Genomic DNA, 19,402 nt, shown 5'->3' with positions numbered 1-19,402 from the left:
AGCTTGGTAGGATTCGAACCCACAACATTCTGATTGCAAGTCTATAGTCTAACCACTGAAACACAGTTAGCTTGGTAGGATTCGAACCCACAACATTCTGATTGCAAGTCTATAGTCTAACCACTGAAACACAGTTAGCTTGGTAGGATTCGAACCCACAACATTATGTTTGAAAGTCCTGCAGTCTAACCACTGGACCACCATTAGCTTGGTAAGATTTGAACCCACAACCTTTTGAGTGCAAGTCCTGCAGTCCAACCACTGGACCACCGTTAGCTTGGTAAGATTTGATTTGAACCCACAACCTTTTGAGTGCAAGTCCTGCAGTCTAACCAATGGGCAAATAGTGATTCAGTGACAATAGCGGACAATATTTATTCTAGTCATTGTAAAATTAGCACTTAGCTTGGTAGAATTCGAACCCACAACCTTGTGATTGCAAGTCCTGCAGTCTAACCACTGAAACACAGTTAGCTTGTAGGATTTGAACCCACAACCTTTTGAGTGTAAGTCCGCAGTCTAACCAATGGGCAAATCGTGATTCAGTAACTATCGGACAATATTGATTTTAGTCATTATAAAATCGGTGGTTAGCTAGGTAGGATTCGAACCCACAACCCTGTGATTGCAAGTGCTGCAGTCTAACCAATCGACCACAGTTAGCTTGGTAGGATTCGAACCTATAACCTTGTGATTGCAAGTCCTGCAGTCTAACCACTGGACAACCATTAGCTTGGTAGGATTCAAACCCAGAACCTTGTGATTGCAAGTCCTGCAGTCTAACCACTGGACCACGGTTAGCTTGGTAGGATTTGAACCTATAACCTTGTGATTGCAAGTCCTGCAGTCTAACCACTGGACCACCATTAGTTTGGTATGATTTGAACCTACAACCCTTTTAGTGCAAGTCCTGCAGTCTAACCACTGGACCACGATTAGCTTGGTTGGATTCGAACCCACAACCTTGTGATTGCAAGACCTGCAGTCTAACCACTGGACCACCATTAGCTTGGTAGGGTTCGAACCCACAACCTTGTGATTGCAAGTCCTGCAGTCTAACCACTGGACCACGATTAGCTTGGTAGGATTCGAACCCACAAAATTCTGATTGCAAGTCCTGCAGTCTAACCACTGAACACAGTTACCTTGGTAGGATTCGAACCCACAACCTTTTTGAGTGCAAGTCCTGCAGTCTAACCACTGAAACACAGTTAGCTTGAAGGATTTGAACCCACAACCTTTGAGTGTAAGTCTGCAGTCTAACCAATGGGCAAATCATGATTCAGTAACTAATGGACAATATTGATTTTAGTCATTATAAAATCTGTGGTTAGCTAGGTAGGATTCGAACCCAACACCTTGTCATTGCAAGTCCTGCAGTCTAACCACTGGACCAAGTTGAACACCATCCTGGAATAGTTGCATTAATTCATTTGTTGAGTTGTGGACTGCACTATCATTCAAGAGGTCAAAGTGCAAAAGAAGACATCTGGAGATGCTGCATGTTGTTCCGAGCTAAACAAAAAAAGGGAGACGGACAAGTAACCTGTTAAAGAGCTGTTAAATTATCAGGTTAAAGGAAAGGGATATGTTTGGTAATCACTCTTAAAATTAATAATACTAATAATAATACTAATAATTATAATAATAATAATAATAATAATAACAAAAATAATAATAATAATATCGAAGTCTTATATAGCGCACATATCTACCAAACAAGGTACTCAAGGCGCTGAGTATATATACAAACTTTCAGAAAGATAGGTTATTGCAGTGATGGATTCTGAGACCCAATTATGTAGCACTTATAAGGGTTTACAAGGTGCTACGGCGCATTAAGCAGCCACAACCAGGAACACCGGGGCGAACCCCTTCTCTTTTCGATAAGTGCACCGGGTTCTTTTACATGCGTTACAGAACACATGGGACCAACGGCGTTACGTCCCATCCGAAGTATGAAGCAATGGTAAAGTGTCTTGCTTAAGGACACAAGTGTCACGGCTGGGGATTCGAACCCACACTCTGCTGATCAGAAACACCAGAGTTTGAATTCGGTGCTCTTAACCGCTCGGCCACGACACTTCCATTTATAGTGGCAATAAGGACCTTGGTCAGAAGCCTACAGCGGCTTAGGATATATAAAGCACTTTGGAAACTAGTTAACCTCATCAACAAACAATAGCTTGTTTATTCCTCTTGTCAGGAAGTCCGCCACTGTATAATTTTTATAACTGTTGTTCATATGCAATGCTTTCCAGATCTGGTTAGGGACTGTGCTGTGATTTTTATGTTTTTTGTTTTGTGCCATTCTGTGTCTTTTGCTCTGTTACTTTCGTGGTCTATTGTCGTTTGTGCATTTTCATTTTTTATGTTTTTTAATTGTATTACATGTACATGAAACTATCTTATTAATGTATTAACTGACCAATTGTAAAGTTAAGACCGCAATTCAGTTTTCTTTTACTGCCAGTGTCTTTTTTAAATATTGTTGAATAAATAAACCATTAATTACATATTATTATATTTCACTTTCGATTCGAAAGACGTTTTTTTTTTTTTAGGCCAAGCAGTGACGCTTCTCAGTATGTGTATTCCCATCAGGGAATTTCCTTCATGCGTTGACATATTTTCTCTGGATTTTCAGCGATATCTCAAAAACCTGACCACCCTTGAAAATGTAAGTCTTATTGTGCACACCTACATTTTAATCGATTAAACAGTCAAACTGTTCCATAAACTAAAGGTTTATTTGCCCTTTAAAGTCTGCATTTCTTCTGTTAAAGACACTGGACACCTTTGAAAATTGACAAGTCTTCACAGTTGGTGTATCTCAACATGTGCATAAAAACAACGAACCTGCAAAAGTTTGAGCTCGATGGTCACCGGAGTTGCGAGATAATATTGAAACTTGGAAAAAACACCCTTGTCACACAAAGTTGTGTGTTTTCAGATGCTTGATTGCGAGACCTCAAATTCTACACATGAGGTTTTGAAATCAAGTTCATTGAAAATTGCTTCTTTCTCGAAAACTTTGCACTTCAGAGGGAGCAGTTACTCATAATGTTTTATACTATCAACCTCTCCCCATTACTCGTTACAAAGTGAGGTTTTATGCTAATAATTATTTTGAGTAATTACCAATAGTGTCCACTGCCTTTAAAGTCTGCATTTCTTCAAATCAAATTTTATGTGTATGGTGAAAACAAAATACTGTGAATATTGTTTACCGTCAAAATAAGTGGTGTCCGTTCTGTCATCTGGGGCTGGGATGAAAGGGGCTTCTGTCTCCCTGATTCGCTTCCAGTCGATTGCGTGGAATAGTGGATGGGACTTCAGGTCTGAAGAAAGCAAGATAATATGTTTGAGAAAATTATGGGAAAGCGTCATTAAAGAAAATGGCTGATGTGAACATCCTTTTTATCTGACAGTTACCACCTTTTATCTCCATGTAATTCTTTTTTTTAACTTAATAACACCGCCGGTAGTGTAGCATTACTGAAAAGCTCAAAGAGGCTAAAGTGAAACATCCTTTTCATCTGACAACTCACACCTGTTATCTCCATGTAATTCCTTTTTTTTCAAACTTGATTGGATCATGCACAAACCAGTTGGGCTGCCGATTGCCTCAATATGCTCACACTAATCCACAACTTGATTACACCACCACCATAGCAGAAGGAAAGAGGCTAAAGTGAAACATCCTTTTCGTCTTACAACTAACACCTGTTATCTCTATATAGTTTCTTTTCCAAACAGTGGACTTAATTGGATCATACATTAACCAGTCATGCCAGTAGTAGGGCTGCCGACTGCCCCAGGCAGATTAACTGGTAAGTTAGGTCGGACGCTTCAAATTTGTCCCCACTTTTAGAAGGACTGTTTCAAATGGAAGATGACAATCTCAAAACTAAATTTGACCTTAGAACCCCTCTTTTAAATTGAGAATGTTCCTGGGGTCGATTTCACAAAGAACTTAGGGTCCTGGGAGATATTTCAAACGTAATGCTAGTCCTAAGTTAGGATGAGTAACTCGTCCTAACTCAAGATTAAATTAGTCTTAACTCTTTGTGAAATCCACCCAAGGTGCTATTAAGGGGCCTACCTTTTGCCTTAGCTCGATGTTCCGGTTCCATCACCAGTAATCGATCAATCACATCTAAAGAGTTGTTGGAAAGAGCTTCGTCCCCTTCTGGTAAAGGAATGTCTGTAAGGAACAAAAAGTGCTGTTAGTATCGACTGCTTTGCTTAAGACATCACAAGTGCCCTTACTTACCTCAAAGGAAGACCTATAATTGGCTATCGGCATAACAGGACATTTTTTATATATATTTGGTTTGCGGTAACACCATGTGTGTATCTACTTGCCAGGTAAAGTTGTTCTTAGGGAACTGTCTTGCTTTATTCTACTGCCGCGGAGTAGATAATCGGAGGTTCGGGAGACTTCTCAGTTCTGAAAAGAACTGTCCTGCATTTTAACTATTACCAGGGCGGGTGGTATAGAAAATAGACTGGACTACTACTTTAGCTTATAGGATGGTAATTTACTGTACTGCCGCGGAGTCAGTTCTGAATTGGTCTCAACAATTTTTTGTTAAGGGGAGAATGTATCTGACAGAGGAACACTTCCAAGATTTAAACTTTTGATTTTTGGGAGTCAAATTTTTTACTCCCATAAATGGCCCACCGTTAGTTCGCAAAGTAAAAGGAAAACCGTGCAATTTTGAGGCATGTTTGTGTGGAACACTGTGTTCTCTTTTTCAACATCTTTCTACCCATATGCATTTTATAAAAAATTGTAACAAACGCATTTCAAAGACCAACTCGACCGATCCAAGGCAATGTGTTCTTTTAAGAGTGGTTGCCAAACAAATTTGTTCTCTTTAGTTGGTAACCGTAACACACCTCTGCTTAAGATGTTCTGAAACACCAGATCAGGTGTTTGGTCGTTGAAGGGAGGTATCCCGGTGAGAAACTCAAAGAAGCAGACACCCAGGGCCCACCAATCTACGCCCACACCTGTAAGACAAGAAGAGTAGTACCAAATAACAAGACCAGTTGGTAAGACTCATAGAGTTAAATATAAGAGCTAGAGGGCACACTGGCCTATATACGCGCCCCGTATGCGGGCAGGCGACCATTTTCTAAGTTGAACAAACAGGCATTGCTTAGCGTGTGTTTGTGCGGCCATTTTGTAAGTCGACAAAACAGCATCGCGTCAGCGTTCAATAAACACAAACTCCAACGTATTTTTCATATTCAACGCGCGTGCAGAATGGCGTGCGTGTGTCCTTGCGGTCCCGTGGCGTTTGTGCACCAAGCATCACTCATGCGCCCTCTAGTTCTTATATATAACTCCATGGTAAGACTACAAACACCAGACTACATCCCCAAAACACGCACCAATACTGGGGAAAAAAGTTTCCATGCTGCTGCCCCCAAACTCTGGAATAGTTTACCTCACAGCATCCGCCACTCTAGCTCACTAGCAGTCTTCAAGAAATCTCTCAGAACCCACTTGTTCAACTGAATTGTTTGCTTATTTTGTTTATTCTTTGCTTTTTTTAATTGTGTGTACAGCGCTGTGGTACTTGCCCCTGTTAGTTAGAGCACTTTATAAATACCTTGTGTTATTATTATTATTATTATTATTATTATTAAGGCACTGCTCTCGAATTGCAAAGACTGTTGGTTCGTATCCCACCTGAGGGATGCCTGTCATTTTTTTCACAGAACTGGGGGAAGTACTGAGTATACATTGCCCAACATCAAAAGGCTGGATGGCCACTCCAAGGTAAGCGCTACACTTAACTGATTCGGGCTTTCGACCTAAACCAACTGTCACCAGGGACATGTTGCCACCTACTCGTGGGACTGAAACAGGGTTACCCCTTCACAGTCACAGCACTACATTCTCAACTATTTACGTAGCAACTACAGCCTAAGGGCACATGTCATGACCAGGATTCAAACACTAATAATAATAATAATAATAATAATAATAATAATAATGTATTTATAAAGCACTCTAACTAACAGGGGAAAGTACCACAGCGCTGTACACACAAAATAAACAAAGAGCAAAGAACAAATAAAAGTAAGCAAATCAGTTGAACAGGTGGGTTTTGAGAGATTTCTTGAAGGCTGCTAGTGAGCTAGAGTGGCGGATGCTGTGAGGTAAATCATTCCAGAGGTTGGGGGCAGCAGCGTGGAAGCTTTTTTCCCCAGTAGTGGTGCGTGTTTTGGGGATGGCACATAACTGCTGACAACACCAGAGCTTGGGTCTGGTGAACTAAGACTGCTTTGCCCAATTCAAGGGGGTGTCGTGTCCGAGCAGTTTAAAGCTAGGAACGCAAGCTCTGCCGTTTCTGCTCAGCAGCTCAAGAGTGTGGGTTTGAATCCTGGTCGTGACAATCATGTTCCTGAGCAAGACACTTAACAATAGTTGCGCAACATATTTGGCAGCACAGGCTGTATACACTCCAGGGAGCTGAGTTGGCTAAAGGAATCAAAAGGCCCAGTGATCAGAGGTAATAATAACAGTAACTATAAATATAAATATGAATAGTAAACTTGCGGTTACAAAGAGCCGGTTTGGTCTTGACGTTTCGAACAGTATACTATGCTCGTCTTCAGGAAAAAGGGGGTAATAATGTTGACAGTGCTTTGTGACATCTTGTATAAAGTGCTATATAAAAAATTATTATTATTATTTACACTGTATAAAAAAACAACACTGCAAAAGTGAAATCAAGCTTGAACACTTCAGCTGTCCAGACACCAGTAGGAAAACGGACAAAGTTTGGTGTAGGAAACGGACAAAATTTACCGTGCGGATTTTGTAGGAGAAGCTCCGGTGCGAGGTAATCTGGAGTCCCAAGTATCCTCTGTGGTTGAGCTTCAGCCTGGGGTGCTGGGCCTCTACGAACGCTCTTGGGGGTTCTGTACGGGGTGCAAGCTGGGGTCCTAAACGGTGTACAGAAAGCTGGTCTCACGGTAGATTTTGCCGGAGTGGCACTGTTGGACTAAAAGAGTAATCAAATAATAACAATAATCATACGAGACATTTTAATAGCGCATAATACGGGAGCCTCTATGCACAACACACAGCATAAGTCAATGAAATCATAATAATAATAATTGTGGCGTCTTATATAGCGCACATGTCCGTCACTCTGTGATGCTCCTGACGCTGTAACATACAGTATTTCCTGCAAGATGTGGGACTACGTTTGAATTGTGAGACCTGATCCTTAGATAGCACACTGTAATGTTTCATAAGGTGCTGTGGCGCAATTAGCTCCCGATCAGACCAGGCAAACCCCTTCTTTTTTCGATAAGTGCACTGGGTTCTTTTACATGCATTACACGATACATCAGACCAATGGCTTTACGTCCCATCCGAAGGCAAATCAATGGTAAAGTGTCTTGCTTTAGGACACAAGTGTCACGACTGGGGATAAATCAGGCACTAGTTGCAAATCCAAAGCAAATCCAAAGATTCCACCAAATGAGTCTTTTGAATTCTCTTGAAAATCTGAAGAGTCAGCTTGGTGAAGCTGTCGTTCCATAACTAAGGTGCAAAGCTCTTTGACCATAAAATTTAGTTGAACAAGAAGTTGGGAGTCAGTAGGGATTGGCCAGCAGAACGAAGAAGACGAACAGGAATATATTCATTTAACACCTCTTGCTTGTTCCGTATTCTGGTTGGCTGAAACACGGTCATGTGGGATGAACTAATATAGTCAAGTGATCGCCCGCCCGTGTTTGCGGGAACTAGTTCCCGAGCGGGCGCTAGTCTTTGGAAATAGTGCCTGGTTACAGCGCCCTCTCTTGACTCAAAGTCCCTTGGGGGAATAGACAAACACTAGTTACCTCATTGCCAGTCAATATGTGTATAGTAGTATACATTGTAATAGTGTAAGCATCTATAAAGAGTTCTTTTTAAAAACAGATAAGGTACATGTACCACGCGCTAGATATATAGACAGATAGGCCAAGGTGAGCTTTAAAAGTGATGAGGTTTAACATGTGATTCGCAAATTTTTCAAGGGGCCAGTGTAGCTCTTGTCAGACAGGTTTAATAAAATTTGCAGATATAAAGTGCGTATTTTCTCTTATTGAAATGAACTCTAACTTACCCTGAATGGAGTCCTGGGTGGCCCAAACGTTGCTTTCCTATTGGCCCCGTCCATTGTGACATCATGACCACCTGATTCTATGCCGCCTGCCGATTGGTTACCCTCACTCTCATTCTCATCATGAATGTCCATACTGCAATCCGATTGGTCCAGAGGTTTCTCGTCCAAATAGGTTGTCGATTCTGCTATTCTCTCCAAGCTCATACGAGGTCGGACAAGTTCGGAGGGAGTGAGGTCTTCGGTGTCCACCTCATGACCAAAGCTGACGTTTCTCTTCTTCCTCTTGGCTTTCCTTGCTCCTTCGGCGTCACCGATGTCTAAGCTCCTGGAGAGGTCTGAGTCTTCCAGACTCTCAATGATTGACGAGGAAGACAGGTTGGAAGCAGGTGTCGGGACACCTGTCTTGGAGCTGTTCACTAACCCAATGGCGCTGATCTCCATCGTCAGACCTGTGTGACCTCCCCCGCTAAAAAACCCTCCTTTGGTTTTGTCCTCAATCGGGCTGATGACAGACAGTTCGGAGCGATTGCGTTTTCTCCCGCCAGCTCCAACAGGCGGCAACATTTCGCTTGAGTCGTAGGTTAGAATCCTACCACGTGCGACACCAGGACTTTTGAAGCTCCCTGAGGTTGTGAACTCATCGCTGTCGGTGCTGTAGGACGTCCGTGAAGTGGAGAAGTTTACCCCTTCGTGGGGAATCTTAGAGGTTAGGTTTTGGGGGTTACTGAAGGCGCCTTCTGGTGTTGATTGCTGCACTCCAAAACCAGGAGATGTTAATGGAGTCGACAACTTGACATTCCCAGGACTATGTAGAGACGAGTCTGCTCTGACGTCACTCGCCACACCGTCACTTGACGGCGCACAGAAGCTCCTCGACGAACCCTTGCTGTCGTAGCCGTGATCGGGAGATGTGATCTTGCTGGAAGAGTCAAACTCAAGCTTCATGATGGGGGGCGCCGGGGAGACACTCTCCATCAACCTCATGGCAACATTGTTCGAGTTGCTTCCGATAAGACTGCAATCTTTCTTCGCTAAACGCCTCCGCCCGCCAGTATTCAGAGGCGTCTCAACGATACCAATACTATTTTCCTTCTCATCGAACACTTCGTCCCTTGAGCAGCTATCAATCGGTGAGGTAACGCAAATGTTTTCATGACCACCTTCTTCAACTATCGTAACGTGTTTGCTACTGATGTCCACTTTTGGCACGTGGGATTTTGAACAGTCTATGGTACTAAGATAACTGCATGATCTATCTCGGCTACCTCGGCGTTCTGACGACGAGGGTCTGTGGTGGGGTTTGTTACCTAACGCGGTAAGCGGAGTTGTGAAAGGGGACTGGTGAGCCGGTCTGGCGTTTGCAACAGAGCCTTGATTCTGTTAAACAAAAAAAAAGATTAAGGGTCTTCACAAATATATTCCACAGCCCAATTTCATGGAGCACCTTAAGTAGAAAATATATAGACCCATTGCATGTGACATCACATGCTCAAACAATGCCCCCACTGGAGGCAAATGATTGACAGAAAGCTGTTCTTTGTGCGTGAAAACGTGCGCATGAGCTCAGCGTCAGTGTAGCGTTCCGCGTCATGCAAGGGATCTATTGCTTAAAACATTTCTGAGCAGCAATGTGCAGGATACCAGTCACAAATTCTACTTGTCATATCATGGTAGGTTCCTGATGTCAAATTTTGGACCGTATTTCTATGAGAGACATGGTTTTACTGGCTGAAAGGCATACATTCAGTTCTCCGTTGCATTATGCGAATTGAAGTGACCCAACTTACGAAAGCAAAAGTTGTTGTGAGAGATAGAAGTTGTCCTGGAGTCCGAAAGTAATCTCTGGAACCTGACTTGGTGCTCGGTAAGGACGGCGTGCTCATGATGTCGGTTACATTTATTCCTAAAAGAAGAAGAAGAACCCAGTTACAATTTTTCGCTGAGAGAACAGGTTAGCCCTTATGGTGCTGGCAGTGGCTGCTAAATGCGCCCTGGCACATGGTAAACCCTATACAAGGTTTCACATAAATGAGTCTCATAATAACAAACTTGCCAAAAACCTGCCTGAAAATAAATAAGTGCTTTGAGACGTCTGTCAATAAGGGAATCAATGTGTGGTGAAGAGGTTTTCAACTAGTGGTTTAAACCCGCCGAGGTCTGGTTCTCAAGACGAAGTCGAGGTAAATTATCAAGAACCACTAGTTGAAAACCGATTCAACACACTTTGATTCCCATTCATAAATACCTTTTCGGTTAAAAAAATCAACACTTTTGGTCAAAAAGTAAAATAAATGCAAAAATTATAATTGTTCAATGATTTTTTTCAAAACAACACCCCTCCAGCTATGAAATGGTAAGGCCCTCGGGTAAACAACTCCTTATAAGAGATTGGTGTGCACGTATCGTGTGATGTGGCACAACTGTCCTGGCAGTTGCTCTCAACCAATAGGATTGAAGAAACTGTCTTATAAGCACAGGTGCAAGCTCGCGTGTCACGCCCATGTTTCAACACTTTTTACTGGTGTTATATCATCCGTTCAAACAACCCCTCGTGATGCCCTCTACACCAATCAGAATGGATAAACTGTCTTAGGTACTTATGAATGACGCTTTTACGACGACTAGAGCAATCTGACTAAAACACTGAGACCAATTAATAACTCACTCCTTGGTAGTAAAGTTTTTAATGAGAAGTCCCCTTGATCCAATAAAGGAACATTACAGAATTGGTTTTTGCTAGCAAAACAGTTGCTGGCATATAAGCACTTTATGTAATCCACCATAAACTAACAAACCTGTAGAAGTTTAAGAGCGATCAGCCATTTGGGTCACGAGAGAATAGTGAAAAAAACGATTACAAATTTTACATGACATTGATGCAAACAAAAAAATGAATAAAACGCTCACTGAGCGATAAACTCTAAATGCGCAGTTAGATTATTTATTTCTCATCAAATATGACATTTCAGACAGCAATATTTCAAGGGATGATTTCTACTATCATCATCATTAGGCTGTGTAAGTTATATGAAAATCTGTGATCTTCACAACTTCAATAATAATAATAATATTTGTTCGGGCAATCACATTTACAAGCACGTATGTACATACATTAAACATATTTAAGAAAACAAAGTAAAACAACAGTGGGGTGCCCAGGAGAGCATAAAAGTAAAAGAAATAACTGTCGCCAAAAGGCGTATGTCTCCTAAAACCCTAAAAATACATTAAGGCAAGAGGGGGCATATAAAAAACCACAGAAGACTATTGTTTCTTACCAATTCTGTCGTTCCTTTAAAGGAACATATGCAAAATAATAACAAATCTGTGAAAATTTGGGCTCAATTGGTCATCAACTATTTTTGTTTCTTATAAGCTTGGGCGATAATGATTTTATTATCCCACGATATGTCGTCAAAAAAGTATCCCGTTATTCGATTAAATCACGATTTATATTTGAAGTCTAAAATTCTGCAGTTTAACTCTGCCTATTTTAAATACCTCAAAAGCTAAACAAATCGAGGTATGGATCTGTGAGGTGTACTGTCTACCCATGGTGTTACAGCTCTATGAGTTACACACACATAAAGTGTCTTTTAAAGTGTCTACTGCGCATGAATGTTCTTACATGTGTGTATATCCTGCCCATTTCATTCTAGCTAACCAATAAGCATCCATAATGCACATGGGGTGACTTCTCATTCACAAAGTAGGTTGTGGACGGGTGTGGTTTTTGTAATATGATCCCATTGTGGTCTGCATTTCGGCAGCGAGGCTCCCACACAGAGGAGGTGATTGATACAATGTGTTACTTTGAAGTGTCTGTGGGAGACCGCCTGGGCGCTGAAGTCTTTGATGTTATTTTTTTCAATTGGGGAATGTTGGGTTGGTTCTGGCATGTCTGAGACTCTATTATTTTTTTTAACAGCCCGTTGCGATTGCAAGCTTTCTCAATTAGGGAAGACATCATCATACTTCATCAAAACCACGATTTGCCGATAATTCAATTAACGAAAAATCAAGACGATACGTTAATCGTTTAAGAAATGGTATCGCAATTTTCGATTATATCGAGATATCGCCCAAGCTTAGTTTCTTACCAGTTCTGTAACGTACCTTTAAGCGAAAGTAGTAGGCCAAGCACCACCCAGTTTTCTAGTTTCACCCAAGTAGTTGTTTAAAAGTAGGACAGTTCTAAGAGAAGTTGAAGAAGTCTCCCAAATTATGAAGAATTTACTCCGCGGTAGTAGTATAATGCAAGATAAGTTCTCAAAAACGGAATCAACCCAGCAAGCAGATAGACAAACGGCGTTATCGCAAACCAAATACTTTACCTCACCGTGCAACTCCTCAATTCCCATATAAATGCTCGTTAATTAATTGGTTTTACCCAAACATCGTTGTATGTTAGCACTGTATACTCGGTACTTTCCCAAGTTCTGTGAACAAAATTGCAGAAATATACCTCGGGTGGGATTCGAACCCACAATCTTTGCAATTCTACAGCAGCAATTAGTTCATACTTACTTCTATTGAGAGTGATCTGAGAGAGCCCAAAATCCGTCAACTTGACGTGACCATCATCAGCTACCAGAAGATTGTCTGGCTTCAAGTCCCTGCAAGAGGATTTAAACAAACTGCTTAGCAATTTAAAAAGGTCTTAAAGATAATAAATATGGACGTTCTGTCAAAGAAAAAACACCGCCTTGCCATTTCAAGACTGAAGAATCAGTCCTGACTCCATGGGTAAGAATGTGACAGAGTAAAGCACCTTTTGTGGTTGTCGACCGCAGCGCTATTATAAAGAAACGTTTCATAAAAAACACTAGCTAAGCACAACAAAACTATGCTAACCGGAAAAAGGTTACCAGCTAAAATAACATTTCCCATGTTGCGTCTGTGACTCTTGTCCTGCTTATTGTTGCTAAGAAGAAATTGGTTCAGCAATATTTTGTGCTTTCAAAGCAGCTCTATGAAACTACCCTAACTAGGCACTTAAACTTTCCAGCAAGTCCAGCTTATTGTTGCTAAGCAGAAATTTGTTAAAGCAATATTTTCTGTTATATAACTGACATACAAATCCTTGTCATTTGATTGGTGGAACTTACTTCACGCGACATTCACTATTACTCCCATCCGCACCGGCGATCAAAAAGACCTATTCGTCCATGGGGAATAGCATTTCCCATTCAACAGTTAGGATCATCCTTATTCCCAATGTTTTTGAGCAGTACAGCGCCGCCGCGACGCTGCTAAAACAAAGGAGCACCTGTGCAAAAGGTTGTGATCCGATTTGTGCATTGTTGCCGCTTCGAGGCGCTACATGTATATGACTTTTGGTTGTCAGTAATTTGTGTGATTTTTCATGATGTTACACTTTTGAAATACATCAAATGACAAGGATTCATATTTCAGTTATATAAAACAAATACTGAGTGGCTTTAATTCGTGGAATGGGAGGAATATTATCGTTTCAGTAATAGTTCCAATTCGCCTCGTGAAATGGAACTGTCCAAATTTTACCTTGCGATAATATTCCTCCCATTCCACTCTGAGCCACTCAATATTTGTCTACTATCAAAGCAGCTTTATTAAACTAGGCACAGGCCTTTTCAGCTATCCACTTCTGCACAACCCATACACTCTGAGATGAGATGTAGTTCTAACAAGGAGCCATTCCAAAAGTTTTTTTCCCACGTACTGCATCTCTTTGGAACTCCTTGCATGGTGCATGTTTCCCTCCATCCTACAATCTAGACTGTTTTAAGAGGAATACCAATTCCTACCTTCAGCTCCCCTGAGTTATTTTCACATTCAATAGTTTGGGATGAACTTGCAAAAATATACTCTTAATACATATATTTTTTTTAATTGTCGCTGCCGAAGCTGTCAAGTTCAACACCGCCCACCTGGGCCCAATTCCATAGAGCTGCTAAGCACAAAAATTTGCTTAGCTTGAAATTTCCTCCTTGATAAAAACAGGATTACCAACCAAATTTCTATTTGTTGCATATTGCTTGTTACTAATATTCAGCTGTTGTTTGCTTATCCTGAAAATCGTATGAAAATTTTGTTGGTAAATCCTGTTATTGTCAAGGAAGAAATGTCATGCTAAGCAAATTTTTGTGCTTAGCAGCTCTATGAAATTGGGCCCAGTTTCAGTACCTGTGTATGATTCCGTGGCTGTGTAGATACTCCAAGGCAAGTATGATCTCCGCTGTGTACATAACTGCAGTGTCTTCGTCAAAATAACCGCAGACATGAAGCAGTGACTTAAGATCCCCTCCTATCAGGTACTCCATCACCTACAAGAAAAAGAAATCTTATTTATCGTCATCGCTTGTCGTGGCCTAGCAATATAGTTCACCGGACCCAAGCTTTGGTGTTGGCAGCAGCAGAGTGTGGGTTCGAATCCTGGTCATAATACGTGTACCCTTCAGCAAGGCACTTAACTAAGGGAATAAAAGGGTAGCGACGAGTTCTTCAACATACGTTTAAAGCCGGCAGGGTCGGCGGCCGTGTGATAAAGGCCCGAGCCGAAGGTGAGGGCCTTTATCACACGGCAACGATCCTGCAAGGTTTTAAACGGACGTTGAAGAACGAGTCACTACTCTTTTATTCCCATTCATAAAATAAAATGCCCTTTTGTTAAAAAACGTTAAAAAATACAGTTAAACAATTGAAAATTCAAGGTTTGAAATATTTTTTTCCAAAACTTTGTGAAGAATCTGTTCGAGGCGCGTGGGTTGTGTGTACGCGCGGCTTAGATTACGCGCTGATAGCTATGAATTGCGCGTTCCGCGTGATAATCTTGCGCGCTCGACACACGGAAGCCAGCTCATTGTGCATAAACAGAGCTCCAGCGTGCATTAGCAAAAGGTTTATGCACACCCACGTGACGCGCTCTCCACCAATAGGAGTAGAGAAACTGTCTGGGGTATTTATGAATTAACCATAATTACTTTGTGAAAGTTGGGGAGGTAGTGCTTTATAAGCTCTACAAGCCAGGTCTCTGATGGATGATACCCAAGCCTACATTGTACATCCCTACATGGACTGTAAAGGGGGTAAACCTGTTTCAGCCCCAGGAGTACAGTGTAGGTGGCAACAGCCCATGGAAAAACTTGATTGTAGCCACACCTTGAAGTAGCCTTCAAGCCTTGTGTGTCAGGTGACTCCCTAAAAAGAATATAGCCTATAGTATTAAAGGCAGTGGACACTATTGGTAATTACTCAAAATAATTATCATCATAAAACCTTTCTTGGTTGAAAGTAATGGGGAGAGGTTGATAGTATAAAACATTGTGAGAAACGGCTCCCTCTGAAGTGACGTAGTTTTGAGAAAGAAGTAATTTTCCACGAATTTGATTTCGAGACCTCAAGTTTAGAATTTGAGGTGTCGAAATCAAGCATCTTAAAGCACACAACTTCGTGTGACATGGGTGTTTTTTTCTTTCATAGTTATCTCGCAACTCCGACGACCAATTGAGCTCAAATTTTCACAGGTTTGTTATTTTATGCATATGTTGAGATACACCAAGTGAGAAGACTGGTCTTTGACAATTACCAATAGTCTACAACTGTACACTGTCTTTAACCATAATTGCTTTGTGAAAGTTGGGGAGGTAGTGCTTTATAAGCTCTACAAGCCAGGTTTCTGATGGACGATACCCAAGCCTACATTGTACATCCCTACATGGACTGTAAAGGGGGTAACCAGGTTTCAGCCCCAGGAGTAGGTGGCAACAGCCCATGGAAAGACTTGATTGTAGCCACACCTTGAAGTAGCCTTCAAGCCTTGTGTGTCAGGTGACTCCCTAAAAAGAATATAGCCTATAGTATTAAAGGAACACGTTGCCTTGGGTCGGTCGAGTTGGTCTTTGAAAAGCGTTTTGTGACCGTTTGTTATAAAATGCATATGGTTAGAAAGATGATGTAAAAGTAGAATTCCATGATCTACACAAGTATGCCTCGAAAATGCGTGGTTTTCTTTTTACCTCGTCCAATAACACGGTCGGCCATTTATGGGAGTCAAAATTTTGACTCCCATAAATGGTTGACCGTGATAGTTCGCGACGTAAAAAGAAAACCGTGCAATTTTGAGTGATACTTGTGTGGATCATTATATTCTACTTTTAAAACATCTTTCTAACCACATACATTTCATACAAAACGGTTTCAAACGCTTTTTATAGACCAAACGTCCGATCCAAGGCAACGTGTTCCTTTAAACAAATAAAAAACTCCTTACCAGATAAATATTTGCAGGTGTCTGAATGGAGTAGAACAACTTGACAATAAATGGGCTCTTTGAGAGGGCTAGGGCGTCTCTCTCAGCCGTTACTTGCTGGGCCATGTTCTTATTCAACATTTCAGACTTCTTCATGACTTTGATTGCGTAGAGTTCATCTTTGTCCTTCCGCTGACCAAGGTACACTTTGCTGCGAGAGAAAAATTTAATCAATCAATCAATCGTTCTCAACTGGTTTGGCCATTTAGCCTGGCTTAGTGGTTAGTGAATTCCGAGTCAAGACCGGAACCATGGGAGAGGATTGGCTTTTCAGTCCCTACCTCTGACTGCGATTGCCGAGGTATTCATGTAAAAAAAAAACACCCAGCAAGGTCTTTAATTGATTTTGTGGTACCTGTCACTGTGCAGGCTTTTCAGGATTGTTGCCACCAGAATTTGGAACAAAGCATTTGCTGGAAAATAGACAAGTGGTCTGGATGAGCAAAGTCTGTTTGAAAAGTCAAAACCACTGACCACAGTCAGAGCCCACACCAAGTCTTTTCAGAGGCAGCACCGACTCCCAAAAGAGATGTACACATAGGGTGCTTCCTTTTAGCTTCCCTGTGCCCTGGGTCGACTCCGGTGTGTGGCGTGTTTTTTTCCCCAGGACAAACGTGTGCAATTAATTACCCACGTTTGTCCTGGAAAAAAAAACGCCACATACCGGGGTCGACCCAGGGAAGCTAAACGAACGCACCCATTGTTTCACCAACAAGTTTACATGTCATAGTTCCGGTGTGCATCATCTTACCCAAAAGCACCTTTGCTGATCGGCTTCAGGACTATGAAGTCATCTATCGAAGGCATCTGCAAAAGAATATAATTATAATAATAATAAACAGTACACTTAACCAGAGGATGCAAAGCGCTGGAAAACGGGTTAAAAAAAGAATGGGGGGAGGGGGGAGACTGGAGCTTGAATAACCTTTATTTTTCACTCAACTTCATGGAAAACATGGCCCAAGGTAGTTGCGATAACGTACAATGTAACCATCCTGCCGACGGCTACGCCGTCGGCAGGAAGGTTATGTTATCGCAACTAGGCCCAAGGCTAAGCGCATAACAAGCAGCAGGTATAAGGCACCCTCAGTGTTGCATTAGGGAAAGTACCCATTTCAATACATGAAATAAAATCCCAAACGTATTGTAAAAAAAATAGCAAACGGGGCATAAGGTTAAGTTTAGTTTGTATTAATGGAAAAGTTTCCGTACATGTGTGGCGCCACCACTTTTTCATTCGATATGAAATAATATAGTATCTAATTTACCTCAATGAGATATCCCTTTTTGTAAAAATGAGTGATAAAGTGGTGGCGCCATAAGTTATCCAATAATCCAATTTGACTAATTATGTCCACTTTTTTCTAGGGGGGGGGGGGGGGCCACCACAGTTAAATTTGTCCACTTGCAACCATTGCACCTGATCCAAGAGTGAAGATCAGATTTTTGAAATATAATATTACCGTACCGAAAATAAAAAACAAATATAATATTGATAAAATAACTTGGGTTGCGGCCCTCCGCGCCCGGGCCCGTGCGTGCAAAGCTTTCCTGTCTTGGGACCGAGTTGACTTGGGACCGAGTTGACTTGGGACCGAGTTGACTGGGACCGAGTTGGCTTGGGACCGAGTTGACCGGTACCCCAATACAGATATTACAACGCAACGTTAGCCCTATATAGGACTCTTTCTCTGTACACAGGAACAGAGTCCTAACTATTAAGGCCCATTTCTGGGGCGGAAAAATTTCACAGCTTCATAACTTAAATCTTACCTGCAACAAGCCACTAATTTCAACAGATTCACATTCCATGGCGGCATACATTTTTCTGCGGTGGGTTTTGGTCCTCATATTTTCCCTCACAAATCCGTCATTTTCGTTAAATAATGCACCTTCAACCGTTAAAAAATTCCAGTTTCGATCGTTTTCTCACAGTGTTGTCTGTTGTCGTGCGTACACGTATACATTCGCGTGCAAGACGCATGATGCAAGCTTAGACGCATGAATTCTTGGTCACCGTATCTTGACTGCACAGCGTTACCAACACAATTCAAAATTTGCGCGTTGTGCGTCTTGCGTACACACGGCAGACTGTGAGAGTACGAACAAAAATGGGAATTCATTAACGTTGGGAGCTGCATTATTTCATGAAAATGACGGATTTGTGAAGAATATATGACCATCAAAACCCACCACAGAAAAACATATGCTGCCATGGGATGGGAATCTGTTGAAATTGGTGCTTTCTTGCAGGTAAGATTTGAGTTATGAAGCTGTGAAAATTTTCCGCCCCAGAAATGTACCCTGGATGTCCAGGACGTCACTGTAGTACAAAACGAAAGTGCAAGGCCGCCAGGGCTACAACGTTAACATAACAAGAATCACATACATACCCTTGCTTTGCCACTGCCAGACTGCGTCACGGTTGATCCATTTTCGTCCTTAAATTTCACTGTTTGTGGAAGTTTGTGACGTCCAAAAGGTTCTCCAGTGTCTTCTTTGGTGTCCATTACGAAATATCCATACGTTTTCTTTATTATAATCAGCTAGAATCAAGGTTTTTTCGCCATGACATCCTTCTGGATAACACAAAAGTATTGAACATCGCGCTGCTTATAATTTTTGATCTGGTACCCTTTTTATACATATTCCTTACTACACACCTGCAACTGGAATCGGTCGAAAATATTATTCTTTAAACACAAGAGGGCGGTGTTTCACAAAAACATTACTTTCATGACACGTGATGTTAGCCAGTTGAACTTAACAGAGTCAAAACAGGCATGTTTTCTATCATGATTTCTGTTGATATTTTTGTCTCGGTAAACCAACAATTAGACTATGATACTACTTATATTGAGCAACATGTTGCTGGATATTTGAGTAAAAAAACTATAAAATTGTTTTATGATCAAGTAGGTCTACTAAATGCATGAAACACACGGCATGTGGTGATTATTGGAGAAAACAA

General features: G+C 41.5%; 1 protein-coding gene across 1 annotated transcript; it reads right to left on the bottom strand.

Moving 5' to 3' along the window:
- Positions 1–1,186: 1,186 nt before the first annotated feature.
- LOC117305884 (serine/threonine-protein kinase greatwall-like) lies at positions 1,187–19,028 on the bottom strand. The gene is made up of 12 exons (XM_033790769.1): positions 18,825–19,028; positions 17,183–17,238; positions 16,393–16,582; positions 14,307–14,446; positions 12,669–12,757; positions 9,929–10,044; positions 8,142–9,518; positions 6,830–7,025; positions 4,906–5,019; positions 4,106–4,207; positions 3,231–3,341; positions 1,187–1,515 (listed from the first exon to the last, which is right to left on the bottom strand). The coding sequence occupies exons 1-12, from the start codon at positions 18,939–18,941 to the stop codon at positions 1,469–1,471; spliced, it is 2,655 nt and encodes an 884-aa protein (XP_033646660.1). The 5' UTR covers positions 18,942–19,028; the 3' UTR covers positions 1,187–1,468.
- Between the last annotated feature and the right edge of the window lie 374 nt (positions 19,029–19,402).

This window comes from Asterias rubens, unplaced genomic scaffold, assembly GCF_902459465.1.
Source record: "Asterias rubens unplaced genomic scaffold, eAstRub1.3, whole genome shotgun sequence".
Taxonomy (NCBI): Eukaryota; Metazoa; Echinodermata; class Asteroidea; order Forcipulatida; family Asteriidae; genus Asterias; species Asterias rubens.
This window is presented reverse-complemented; position numbering and strand designations above follow the sequence as displayed.